Source organism: Hipposideros armiger, unplaced genomic scaffold (assembly GCF_001890085.2).
Source record: "Hipposideros armiger isolate ML-2016 unplaced genomic scaffold, ASM189008v1 scaffold_98, whole genome shotgun sequence".
NCBI lineage: Eukaryota > Metazoa > Chordata > Mammalia > Chiroptera > Hipposideridae > Hipposideros > Hipposideros armiger.
Genome location: NW_017731448.1, coordinates 2272029 through 2285258, shown reverse-complemented (window position 1 = coordinate 2285258; position 13230 = coordinate 2272029). Strand labels below are relative to the sequence as shown.

At 46.2% G+C, this 13230-nt stretch overlaps 1 protein-coding gene across 1 annotated transcript in view; it reads left to right on the top strand.

Annotated features, from left to right (window-relative positions):
- Positions 1-12929, top strand: part of FBXL7 (F-box and leucine rich repeat protein 7) — a 362973-nt gene extending 350044 nt beyond the window's left edge. The window contains exons 3-4 of the mRNA XM_019646216.1: positions 3599-4210; positions 9590-12929. Coding sequence (XP_019501761.1) covers positions 3599-4210; positions 9590-10326 — 1349 coding nt within the window. The 3' untranslated portion in view covers positions 10327-12929. The remainder of the gene's footprint in view (positions 1-3598; positions 4211-9589) is intronic.
- Positions 12930-13230: the final 301 nt, after the last annotated feature.

Sequence of the window (13230 nt, the reverse complement as noted above, 5' to 3'; positions counted from 1 at the left end):
TACCACACACTGGGTGACTGATAAACAGCAAGTTTATTTCTCAAAGATCTGGAGGCTGGGAAGTCCAAGATCAAAGTGCTGGCAGACTTGGTGTCTGGTGATACCCCCTTCCTCATGGACAGCTGTCTTCTCTCTGTGTCCTCACAAGGCAGAAGGGGACAGAGAGCTCCCTGGGGTCTTTTATCAGAGCACTAATCCCACTGGTGAGGGCCCCACCCTCAGGACCCAATCACCTCCTAATCCCATCAACCTGGGGGTTAGGATTTCAACCTAGGAATTTGAAGGCCAGCACAACATTCAGAACACAGCATTACTCATCATTCTTTATTATTTTTTTACTTATCAGGCAGTGTTTATCCAATCATGACAAATTATATTCTTTCAAAAATACTCTAAGGTTCTTGACCTGCTAGAATACTTGGGAGGAAGCAGGGAATCCTGGTGTAGGCTCTGCCATGAGAGACAGCCAGCTGTCCCGGCCGAAGCCTCCTGGGCTCCTTGCTTGTCTCCCGACCTGGGTGAGCAGGGCACCGTGCCAGGAATACCTGCTCTGGACAGGGCAGCAGGGCGACTCTGACCACACTCCTCAGTCCTCCCCACGGAAGAATGCTCCTCACAGACGTGCGAGGCTGCCATCTCTGAGTGCGAATCCCATTATTACCACTCAACTACAATTATTGGCAAAAAAAAAAAAAAAGAGAAAAAATGGAAAGCATTACTACGTGCTCAGCAGCGCTGTGCACTCCCGTTATCCACCCCAGTGCCGAGAGTATCAATGAAGAAAAGTGAATCCTTTAGAGATGCAGCTTCTAGGCAGCCACTGCCACCCCCGATACGCATCTCTCATCCCTCAGGGATGGAGCTCAAGCTGTGCCGGTCTCCCCAGAGCACTGTTAGGTGTCTTCTCGTTCAAGATGAATAGAACCTAAGTAGGCAGGAGGGAGATTTCAGAGTGCTCACCGCAGCCAAAACGTCAGAGCTAACAGCCAGAGATTGCCCTTTCCTCCTGGCCCCAAACAAGTTGTCCCCTGCCTAAGAAAAACCCAACTTCAGAGGTATTTCCCAGAGTTCATGCAATGATTAAGGTTAGTACCTCAGGAGCTTGGGTGGCAGTTTTGAAATCCTAATTGGTTTACACTTAAGGTTTTCGTTTAAAATTTACTATTTTAGCGGGTTACAAAAGTGAGGAGCATATATTTCTTTTCTTATGAATATTTAAACTGCAGCATGTATACCTCCTGGGATAGAAGAGTATATGTCAAGCTAGAAATTATTAGTTTTTAAACATGTAAGTATTTCTATCCAATTCAAGACATCTAAGTCCACCTACTATGTACCATAAACCATATCAGTTGCTGCCAGGACACAAATAAGAAAATGCCTTAATCCTTGTCGCAAAGGAGTTTTTAGTATAATAGGAGGCAGTAATGCTGTGTAACAAATCACTCCCAACTCTATTTCAGCTCACACATGTGTGGCTCATCTGGGCATTGCTTGACCACAGCAGGGCTTGGTTGAGCTTGGCTCACAGCTGTAGGTTGGGGCCAGTTCTGTCAGCTCCATGGGCCTCTCATAATCCTGCAATCAATGGACTGTCCAGCAGTGTTCTTCTCATGGTGATAGAGAACCAGCAGAGGGCAAGCCCAACCACATCACATCCCCTAGCACTCATTGGCCAAAGCAAGTCATGAGGCCAAGCCCAACATCACTAGACCAAGGAAATATACTCTGCCTGGGAGGAATTACAAAGTCACATGACAAAGGATGTGGTGATACAGGGAGGGGTGCAAAATTGAGAAAAATAATGCAATCAAACACATTAAGGAAAGGTAAATTTACAAATGATAACAAATGGTGGGGATTTAAAAAGGGAAGGAATTAATTATATCTCAGAGACAGCAGGAAAATATATTCTTACAGGAGGTGGTATTCACATTCAGTCACAAAAGGTGTTTGTATTTCAAGAAACCAGACAAGGCCCCGGATGGCGGGTGGCGGGGAAGGGAATGGGGAGGGGTTGGATAGGGGCAGACAAGAATTCAAAGATGCTCATGACCAAAGTTGTGGATATGTGAAGGACAGCGTTGGGTTATAAAAATGTAAATTAAAAGAAAAAAAATTATCGCACTACGAAAAATATATCGGTAAGGAAACTACACACAGACAGTAAGTGGAGACGCAGGTGTCAGAATTTCTTGTGTTGCATGCTATTGCTAGAAGTCCTTTGAAAACACCAGTGTTTGAAAATTCCCAAAGTATGAACATGTGGAAATGCGCACAAGGATAAAATTTTTGTGTCTTTAGAGCTATAATCAGAGCTGGAAATGACTTAGAAATCATCTAGCCCAACTCACAACTTCACAAAGAAATTTGTATTTTGGAGATAAATACTCTTTGGCTCTTTGTCTCTTTCTGTCTTTCTCTCTCTCTCTCTCTCTCTCATATATATATATATATATATATATATATATATATATATATATATACACACACACAAAATATATGTATATATAAATATGTGCATTAAATATATAAAATATGTAAACATATTTAGAGAGAATAAATGTTTTCTTAGATAAATATATCCTATATATGTTAAATATATAACATATACTTACAGAGAATAAATTCTTTCTCATACATATTTATCAAGATGGGGGGATGGGATATGAAATGAGAAGACTCCTTAAAGCAGTATTCTGAAGAACTTAATCCCTCATAAACTTAAAAACCCCTGTGTCCTCATCAAGTGACTATGTGGCTCCAAGGAACAGAATATGACTCACATTATTCAAAAGCAAAGAGAAGGAGTTGTTAATAAGGATGAAAAATAAATATTGTCACAGATATTCAAGGCCTGGAAGTACCATCTAAAATCTGACAGAAGCGGGGTGTTCCCCAGACCCGGGCCCCAGAGTTTGGGGTACTGTTATCAAAAGACAGGGGACTGGGTGCTAGGGGTTAGGGGATGGCAGGGCAGCGAACTTCCCCTGCACCCACCCGCCTGCACAGCTTCCTTGCTGAAACTCATTATCCACATTTGTAAATGAAGCGTATTTTCCACCTAACCGAAATGTAATTGGGAAATTAAATCAGTTTGTGTTCATAATATATGAAGTTTCCTTCCAGAACAGAAATAATGAAACTTTGAAGTTGTGCCCTTTAGATAATCACCATTAATGTAGATCAGAGGTCAGCAAACTATGGCCCTCAGGCCAAATCCAGCTGGTTTGTTCCTATAAAACAAATTCTATTGAAACTACCACGCCTGTTCGTTTACATATTGTTTATGGCAGCTTTTTGCACAACAGCAGGGTTGAGTAATTGCCGCAGAGACAGAGCCCATATGGCCGGCAGTACCTCCAATATTTCATATCTGGCCCTTTACAGAAACGTTCACCCGCCCCTGGTGTAGATGATGGAGGGTGAGCCCCTTCCGGGAACGGGTGAAACTTGCATGAGCTTCTGCTTCAGGAGGTGGATTCAGCAGGCTGTGCCCAGGATGGGTGTCAGTGGAATGCGTGTCCCCGGGCACTTGCCTCCTTCCCGTAGCTCCACTCTGGACGTCATTAACCCTTTGCTCTCTCTCCTTTGGCAGACTCCGACCTGAGCATGCGCACACTGAGCACGCCCAGCCCAGCCCTGATATGTCCACCGACCCTGCCCGGGTTTCAGAATGGAAGGGGCTCGTCCACCTCCTCGTCCTCCATCACCGGGGAGACCGTGGCCATGGTCCACTCCCCGCCCCCGACCCGCCTCACGCACCCGCTCATCCGGCTCGCCTCCAGGCCCCAGAAGGAGCAGGCCAGCATAGAGCGGCTCCCGGACCACTCCATGGTCCAGATCTTCTCCTTCCTGCCCACCAACCAGCTGTGCCGCTGTGCCCGCGTGTGCCGCCGCTGGTACAATCTGGCCTGGGACCCTCGGCTCTGGAGGACTATCCGCCTGACGGGCGAGACCATTAATGTGGACCGCGCCCTCAAGGTGCTGACCCGCAGGCTCTGCCAGGACACCCCCAACGTCTGTCTCATGCTGGAAACCGTGGCTGTCAGTGGCTGCCGGCGGCTCACGGACCGAGGGCTTTACACCATTGCCCAGTGCTGCCCGGAACTGCGGCGGTTGGAAGTCTCGGGCTGTTACAATATCTCCAACGAGGCCGTCTTTGACGTGGTGTCCCTCTGCCCCAACCTGGAGCACCTGGATGTGTCAGGTAAAGGGCAACGGACCTCCCATCAGTGGGGCCTTCCCAAGGCACCGTCCCAAAGAAGTAGCTGACATTGCCGCATCCGTAGGGGTCCCCTTCGGTGCGAGGCAGGCTGACTTCCAGAGTAATTGTTTCTATGTGATAACCAGGCCCCTGCAGGCCAGAGGTATCCCTTTCATCAAACGTCAACTTCTTAGAGGAACCGGAGGTACCTTTTGCAGTTTAAGTTAGGGTGACTTTTAAATGTCTTTCCTTCCATAGCTCTCAGTTATTTCAGAGTAACCATAGCTAATGGGAACCAAGCATCTAATCTATAGGTAAATAGGAACCAGATACCTCACTCAAGCACAGGTAGTGTGGAAACCACCCTCACTTCCACTGGCTATTGTTCCACAGAGTCTGAGAGCTGTGCTGAGGGCTGTTTTGCAGACACTGGGGAAAACCGATCGTGGCCAAATATCTACTTATATTTCACCCCCGCTCTTCTCAGTGTGGGTTGATTTCGTGTCTTTTCTTAAGCAAATTCTCAATTACAGAGTGCAGCAGTAAAGCTTATCGAATGGAGCCGTTAGTTCTTTTAAAAATTGAGGGAAATCCCAGCATGGCTGCTTTGCTCAAAAAACCTCTCTCAGGCAGGAAGAATTAAAACCCAGACTCACACTTTGGCGCCAGACGTGGATCCGGCCAGACTAACAGCCTCTCTTTATCTCATCTGCTGCCCAGTCCAAAGACGAACATTCGAGAGGCTGAAGTGTGTAAGATACATCAGGGAGTTAAAGAAATGAGCCACAACCTCAGGGGCTGCTGGGGAGGGGTCAAGACGGAAAAACCACTGTGACGGGCACATAAACAGAATTTGGGATTTACAAGCATCTGAGGTAAATGATACCCTCCAACCAAACCTGAGGTAACAAGCCAGCTCTCTCAGCTTGCTCTCCCTTTCGAAAGCCGACATCTGAAAATATTTCAGATGACAGTCAATTATTTTTTGCAGATTCTTTCCCTTGCTGGAAAGCAACTCTTTGCTTCCCTTCTTCAGCTGGCTTCATTACAAAACCATAGTAACCGTATGTTCAGTCGTGAGCAGCCATTGGCATCAAGAAGCAGGAAACGAAGAGGTTTTCTTACATTTTTCCTCCAAGGAATTCTGGAAAGAGAAAGCTTTGTGATGTGGTGGAAACTAGTTTCAAAACTTTGTGATTTGGGACACTTCACAGCTTTCTCTAGATGTGTTTCCTCTTCAGTTAAAAAAACAAAAAACAAGGGATTGAATTCTTTAACTTGTGAGATTCTGTGCATTGTGGGCCTCTTTTTATAAACACCTTATTTTCTTTTCCTTTCTCCAATTAGACAGTGATTTATTTTTAGAATTCCCTTCTTCGTGAAAGGGGCTCTCTCCATGCACCCTTAATATAGGCTGCGAGTAATTGTGCCCTCTCTTTTGGAATGTTGTTGAAATTCAGAAATGCAAAAACTACTTTGTCTATTTGGGCATGGAAATTCCTGGGCTCCTAGCCTGAGTGAGTGGGTCCTGCTTGGTCCCTTCACTAATCATTATGTACGTTTTGATGCCTTTCCTCTAGACCAACCTGGGTAATATGCAGGTCCAACTATATTTCAGCAGCTTCCTCTCACGCCTCCCAACACACCCCTGTGGCCTGTGTACATAGAGACTAAAACAAGGGGAACCTGGAACTCTTAAGTCAAGAGCACAGAATTTCAGTTTTTGGAGTAGGGGAGGTCAGGTAGATGGACTTGAAAACCCCAACCATCTCTAAGGCCTAAAGGTGAATTTGTCATCGCCACCTCCTGTGCAGGGGATTCTGTTTCCCCAGGACCTCGAGTTCATCCCCCCTCCTCTACCTGTCTACATGAATGCATGCTTCTCTAACCATTTCCCGTACTTCCATCTCAACCTCGTCATGAAGATATGACAGCAGATTTGTGAAAGCTGAACCAAATCTGGAATTAATTGAAAACAAAACAAACAAAAAATACAGATACATTCAACCCATATTGACCATTCCCTATAAGGAGTAATGGTCACACTCCTTACCCTGAGTATTAAGGCAGCACCCCCCCCCACCCCATGATCTGATCCCAATAGAACATTCCTGTCTTAGTTTCCATTAAATCCTCTCAGACACCCTGCATTGCACCCTATGGACAGTCCTCACTCCACCCCACCCTACCCCAGGCCCATGCTTTCTTGTCTGTCTACTACCTGGACTCCATATCTATGTATCCAAATTGCTTCTGTCTTTCAAGAATCCCTTTATTGATGTCACCACCTCCAGGACTTCTGAGTTCCCAGTGTCTAAATGTTCACTTCCCGTTGATGTACTCATACGTACCATACATCTCATGCGCAGTTCATCAATTGCATGCCACATCCTAGTCTTGTCTCACCACCCCTCCTATAACTGAAGCCTTGGATTAGGAGCTGAGAAACTTTGCCCTGGTCTGGCTGTACAGGTCACATAATCTCGCTGAGCCTGAGGTGTCTCATCTCTTAAAAATGAAGGTCCAATTGGATGATTTCTGAGCTTCTCTCTCTGTCTGTAATGTACAAATGGATGCATGGACTAGCCGTAGATGTTACCTACTGAGCCGTGAACCAGTTTTCTTGTGCAGCCCAAACTTAGCAAATCTGTGAGAATTCGGGCTAAAGCTAGAATTAAAAATTATTGATCTAAAGCAGTATAAGCATATCAAAATAGTTTCTTTACTAAAACAACTAAACTCATTAAATTTGGGACTCATTTTTATCAATAAGGCATATATTTCCTTGAACCAAAGATAGTATCTTTCCTGGAGGGCAACAGATTTTGCCGTGTGTGTGTGTGTGTGTGTGTGTGTGTGTGTGTGTGTGTGTGTGTGATATAATATATATCTCAAACTGAAACTTAAGAGTGTAGGAACAAAGTTTGTCATATACTCTTGGAAAAAAAAGTGCCTTCACAGGCATCAGAGATGGCCAACCACTGCTGTGGACATATAAAGTCAGTATAAGTAGGATTACAGTTACCCTAGAAAAAGAAACTCAAAACAAAGGAAAATTTTAAAGCTAGAGTTGAGGGGTGCCAACCACCATCCGCAAAACCGCTGGAGCGGCGTGGGCAGCCTCTGACAAGTTGCATCTTTGTTCTCCAGTGTTGCCTTGTCCACTTTACTCCTTCCTGAAATTCTTTGACTTGGTAGCACATGGCTTTTGAACCCCATTATTCCCAGAACCTGAATTTTACATGAGTTTCCTAGGCAGCCTGCCAAGTGGTGGGAGGAAAAGTCCCCGTTAGCACTATCGTGTGGCTGCTTGGAAGCCTTGGGTATTATGTGGGCAGCGGACACCGAGGTGCCTGAGGTGAGGCACCTGGCTTCCGACCTGCCAGGGGTATTAGGGAAGAGCAGAGAGAAAATGAATGATATAAATATAGCCTATGTAATGGAATGAGCTATGTATACATGTGCATTTATGTATATAATATATATTGGCTATGCATATTCATTATTCATATTTACAAGCTAAAACTATACTGTGCACGTTTACATGGTAAAATATATAGTGAACTTAAAGGTACAATGAAATGAGTGTTTCATATAAATATTTAATTATTATATAATATATAGTGTAAATATATATAATTTATACACACATGTATTCTTGGGGGAAGAGGGGTTAGAAACAATGTTTAGTGAGGGAATCTAAAGATATCTTCCTGAGCAGGAATTCCCTTATCTGTAAAATAGATTGTTTTAAGAATCAGGTAAGAAAATGTTTATAGAAGCGCTCTGTGAACTTCATAATTCAACACAAATGAAAGGCATTACAATTAACTGTAAAATAGGCAGCTGTTTTTCAAAGTAGATATACAATACATCAGCCAGGGTCGAAGTCCTAAAGACATTCAATGTTCAAAGTTGGATTACCCTAGCCTATCTTCCTATAGGAGACTCTATTCACTTTATAAATCATTCATTCACTCATTCATTCATGCATTCAACAGATACTTACTGAGCACCAGCTGTGAACCAGGTATGAGAGATAAGGCAGTGAACAGCCCAGAGTCCTTTTTCTCAGGCGCTGGCATTCCAGAGTGAGGACAGCAAATACAAAAGTGAACAAATGAATATATAATACCACAAAGTGACAGAGAAAACTGAAAATAAATGGGAAGAAGGTAGGGGATACTAGTTCATACAGTGATTAGGGAAGAATTGTCCAATAAACTGACATGTGCTCAGAGACCTCAGAAAGTAGGGGCAGGCCCATGGGGCCATCTGTAGAGCTTTGTCCAGTGCACTGACCCTGAAGCCAGGCGGGCACCTGAGGTGTCTTAAAATCAGCAAGGAGGCCAGTGGGGTCAGAGGAGCAGGGTCAAGAGATGGGGTCAGAGAGCATGGGGTCCTTGAGTCCGCCTTAGACGTTAGATTTTACACGTGGAGTGACATGGGTGCCGTCCAAAGGCTTTGAGCAGAGTGACATGATTGCATTTCTGTTTTCCAGAATCTCTCTGGCAGCTGTGAGTAGAGGAAGGTAGGGGGTGAAGGTAGGGCAGGGAGACAGGCTGAGGGGCTAGAACAATAATGCAGATGACACAGTTGTTCTTCCTTCACCAAGGAGGGTGGAATTGACTCCCCCTGATGGTCACCTTGTTACACTAATAACTACATGCATTTCCCATTGCGTTTTCAGAGTACCTCCACATCCATTTTCTGACTGCATCCTCACTATCTCCCTATAGTGGAGACACGCCAGCTGTTCGTTCCCATGTCATAAAGGAGTCTTGAGGCAGAAAAGTTAAGACCCCTGCCTGAGGCCATAAAAAGTAGACTTGAACCATGTGTGAGCACAAGCCAGAGCTCTTTCTGCCAAACCAAAATCAGGGCCAAGCCTTCTCTCTCGTATCTCACTTCTTTGGATCAGAGCGCGACCAGACCATTGCAAGGGAGAACTAATCTTTATTGAGCTTCCGGAACTTTCCAGGGCCAGGGCAAGATAAGTACACACATTGTCTCATTTCAGTTTCTTCACAGCCACCTTGCAGGGAACGTCATTATCCCAATGTTAAGACCAAAGAAATACTCAGAAGGTTTGATCTGTCCCAATGTCTGGCAACTAGCGATGTACCTGGAATTGGAAACTGGTCTTTCTGGTTCTAAAGCCCACAAATCCCCTCAAACCCAGATCATCAAAGTAGTTAAATAAGCAGATGAACATGGAGAACCCATCTTTGCTTTCCTTCTTTGCAGAGGCTGAGAAGGGAGGGGTACGGTGGGAACGGGGCTCGGGGAAGGCAAGAATCCGCGGCAGCCCCTCACCCCAGGCGAGGCCCCCCCATTGCCAGAGGTCATCGCTCTGAGTGTGTGTTCTGTCTCTTTATGTAGGGTGCTCCAAAGTGACCTGCATCAGCTTGACCCGGGAGGCCTCCATTAAACTGTCCCCCTTGCATGGCAAACAGATTTCCATCCGCTACCTGGACATGACGGACTGCTTCGTGCTGGAGGACGAGGGCCTGCACACCATCGCGGCGCACTGCACGCAGCTGACCCACCTGTACCTGCGCCGTTGCGTCCGCCTCACCGACGAGGGCCTCCGCTACCTGATGATCTACTGCACATCCATCAAGGAGCTGAGCGTCAGCGACTGCCGCTTCGTCAGCGACTTCGGCCTGCGGGAGATTGCCAAACTGGAGTCCCGCCTGCGGTACCTGAGCATCGCGCACTGCGGCCGGGTCACCGACGTGGGCATCCGCTATGTCGCCAAGTACTGCAGCAAGCTGCGCTACCTCAACGCGAGGGGCTGCGAGGGCATCACGGACCACGGCGTGGAGTACCTCGCCAAGAACTGCACCAAACTCAAGTCTCTGGACATCGGCAAGTGCCCACTGGTGTCCGACACGGGCCTGGAGTGCCTGGCTCTGAACTGCTTCAATCTCAAGCGGCTCAGCCTCAAGTCCTGTGAGAGCATCACAGGCCAGGGCCTGCAGATCGTGGCGGCCAACTGCTTCGACCTCCAGCTGCTCAATGTCCAGGACTGCGAGGTGTCCGTGGAGGCCCTGCGGTTTGTGAAACGCCACTGCAAGCGCTGCGTCATCGAGCACACCAACCCTGCCTTCTTCTGAAGGGACAGCTTCCATCCGGCGCTGTTTTCATACAAACATGAACAAAACGAAATTTTTTTTTTTTTAAAGCAGCATATGTAAGCACCGACACCCATTCATAACAGCTCTTTCTTCCAGGAAGGTTCTTAGGCATCGGACTTTTATTTTTCCTCATTTCTTGTGGGCAAGAAAGGTCATAGAACGGAAGGAGGTGGGTGGCAGGAGATTTCTGCTACAGTAAACGGGTTTCTGGCCAGGTCACTTGTAGGCAGCTCATCTTCTCACAAAAGATCTATCTCACAAAGCTGATTGCCATGTCTGTAGACAAGCCCTGTTCTCTGTCTGTCTGTCTCCTGGCCACATCTCCGGGGTTCTACACCCCCTTTCCTCCTGCCCCTCACTTCTCCCTCTCCAACAGCAAGAACAAATCCTCAGAATAGTCATGCTCTCCAGACCGCCTTCTCTTTAAACCGCTTGATTGGCCTAAGCCCCCCTCTTCAATCTCACTCACGCCCAAGCAAATTCTTGTGAAGTTAATGTCACAGCACCTGGTATATACAAAGTACTTCCAAACCTTTTTAAAGAGGCTCTTACCTCAAGCAGCACGGTGAAGGAGGGGCCTGAGTTCTGCCCCCAGCGCTGCCACTAACCAGCTCCGTAACCTGGGGCAAAGCACTCGACCTCTCTGGACCTCAGCTTCAGAATCCAGCACTGAATCAGAGGCAGTCCAGCTGGAGGCTTCGCTTCGTGCGCATTTTAGAATTGAAGGAACTGAGATGTCAATAAGCAGAAACACCTTGGCATAGAGCACATGAGGCATCTCCCTCTTCCAAGGGTGTAAATTCTGTGGATGCTTTCAGGAGCTGTGGAAGTGCCAACACCTGTATGCCCTTCACTCCAATCTGAGTGTCACTTCCACCCTGTTTGTTCTGGTGGGTGAGTCTCTTGGGCATTTTCTCCCACCCTGCTCCATGGAGGTTTCCGTGCCCACGTACTTGCAGCATCAGCCCAGTTCACACGGTCATGAAATTCCTAATCACGGCAAAGCCCACCCCCGCCTCCCCAATCAAGCTGATCTTTCTGAATGTTTTCAATAGGAGCAAAGACCCTCACAATTTTTAATTAACAAGCGAGGCCCAAGAGAACACATGTCCTGTAAGGTTTTTTCTAATCCCCCTCAGCGCACACATGGCTGCGCCAGGCACATCTGCCCTGCAGCTGGCAGGAACAGACACCTCGGCTCGTTGTCATTCAGATCACATTCCTACTCTTCTCATCTATTTATTTCTTTGTGCATCCAGACTTCATCACATGAAGCTTGCTGGGGTTAAGTCCTAAGCGTTTAACTGTGCAGAGTGCCACCCTGTGGCTGTCTGCGTGTTCTGTGTCAAAGAATGCCAGGCACACTTCCAGATGTTTAAATACCATTCACTCAAAAATGCCCGACAAATAGAAAAGGGGACACATCGAGAAAGCTCAGGTACTGGTCCACCCACCGGGCCCTTGGAATAGAACATTAAAATCATTGCCAAGTATGAATGTTAAATAGTCCTATTTGGATAGAAATCCATTTGTTAGCCTCATTCATGCGAAATTGGGATGCCAGAAGAAATTCCATGGCTTGTTTTATGAAACTTAGTTGCCTTTTGTTAATAAACACATGACCTTTCCAAATTCTTCTCTGGCCATGTCGCTCTATCAGTGTGCACACAGTGCATCCATTTCTCTCTCAAAGGGTCCACCATGCAAAGCCAGAACCTCTGCATCTCCAAGGCAAGCACATGGAATTTGGTTCTGATCAAGCTTACACACCGCTCGACAACTGCACTCCCACTGTAGGCTCCCTGCGTTCCTTTGTCTTTTGTTGGAAAGAAAGCAATAGAGTGAGGTGGTGTCTGCCCGAGGGGTTTCTTTCATGCATCGTATGAAATACGGTCTCCTCTCCAATCCCCATGGCCAACAGCTTACAAGGCCATGGGGGACAATGAATTGTTTGGCTGGGGATAGTCTCTAGTGATAGCCACAGGATTTAGAACCATGAAAGAAGGCGAAGGTAGCATTCCCCTGCTGTGTGACTTGTGACCTTGTCTAAAGTTTCAAAATTTGAGTCACAAAGAATTGTCCCTAACTCTTGGCACTCACGTTTTCCAAGTGGGCTGCTTTAATACTCCCAGAATGCGAAGGGAGAGTCAAAATGGCTCCCTGAACCAAGAAGGTGCATCCCATTACAAATATCTTCATCAGCACCACCTAACCACATCGCCTAACCTGTCTTCCAAAACAGGAGACAAAGCCGACTTGCACACTGATTGCCCAGCACATACTGTCTTTCCCAGTTTCTCCCTTTTTTCCAACCTTCTCTTCCACACAGCTTCCCCTTGGGGTGTGAATCTATGACAGAGGTTACCGGGGAAACAGCTCAGCAGATTCTGAGAGACCAAACAAAAGGCCTCACTAGGAAATTTATCTGTTTTAAACATTGCTTCCTTCCTGCCTCTGCTAAATTGAATGCTCATTGTTGTTCTTTTTTTTTTTTTAATTCTAATGTTCAAATCACTGCGTGCTGTATGACTCTAGAAAGCCTTAATTTACTACCACCAAGAAATAAAGCAATATGTTGGTAATCGGGTTAAGCCTCATTTAATATCCTGGCCAGAGGAGCGTGCTATTCAGATGGGACTCTCATGGAGCAAGAAACTTGCATTATGCTGAAGGAGAGAGAGAGCAATTCGGGTCAGTGCAGCTGTTGTCCCTTTCAAGTTGCATCCACGGTTTTGTCATTTCCCTTGGCTCAATGACTTTGGCTGAAAATTAGCAACTAAATGAAAAATCTTTACCTTCAGAGTTTAGTTCAGGTCTTCAGTTCCTTAACTCAAACTCTTGCAGCCAGATGTATTTTGGAATTCATAATTTTTCATATTTTAA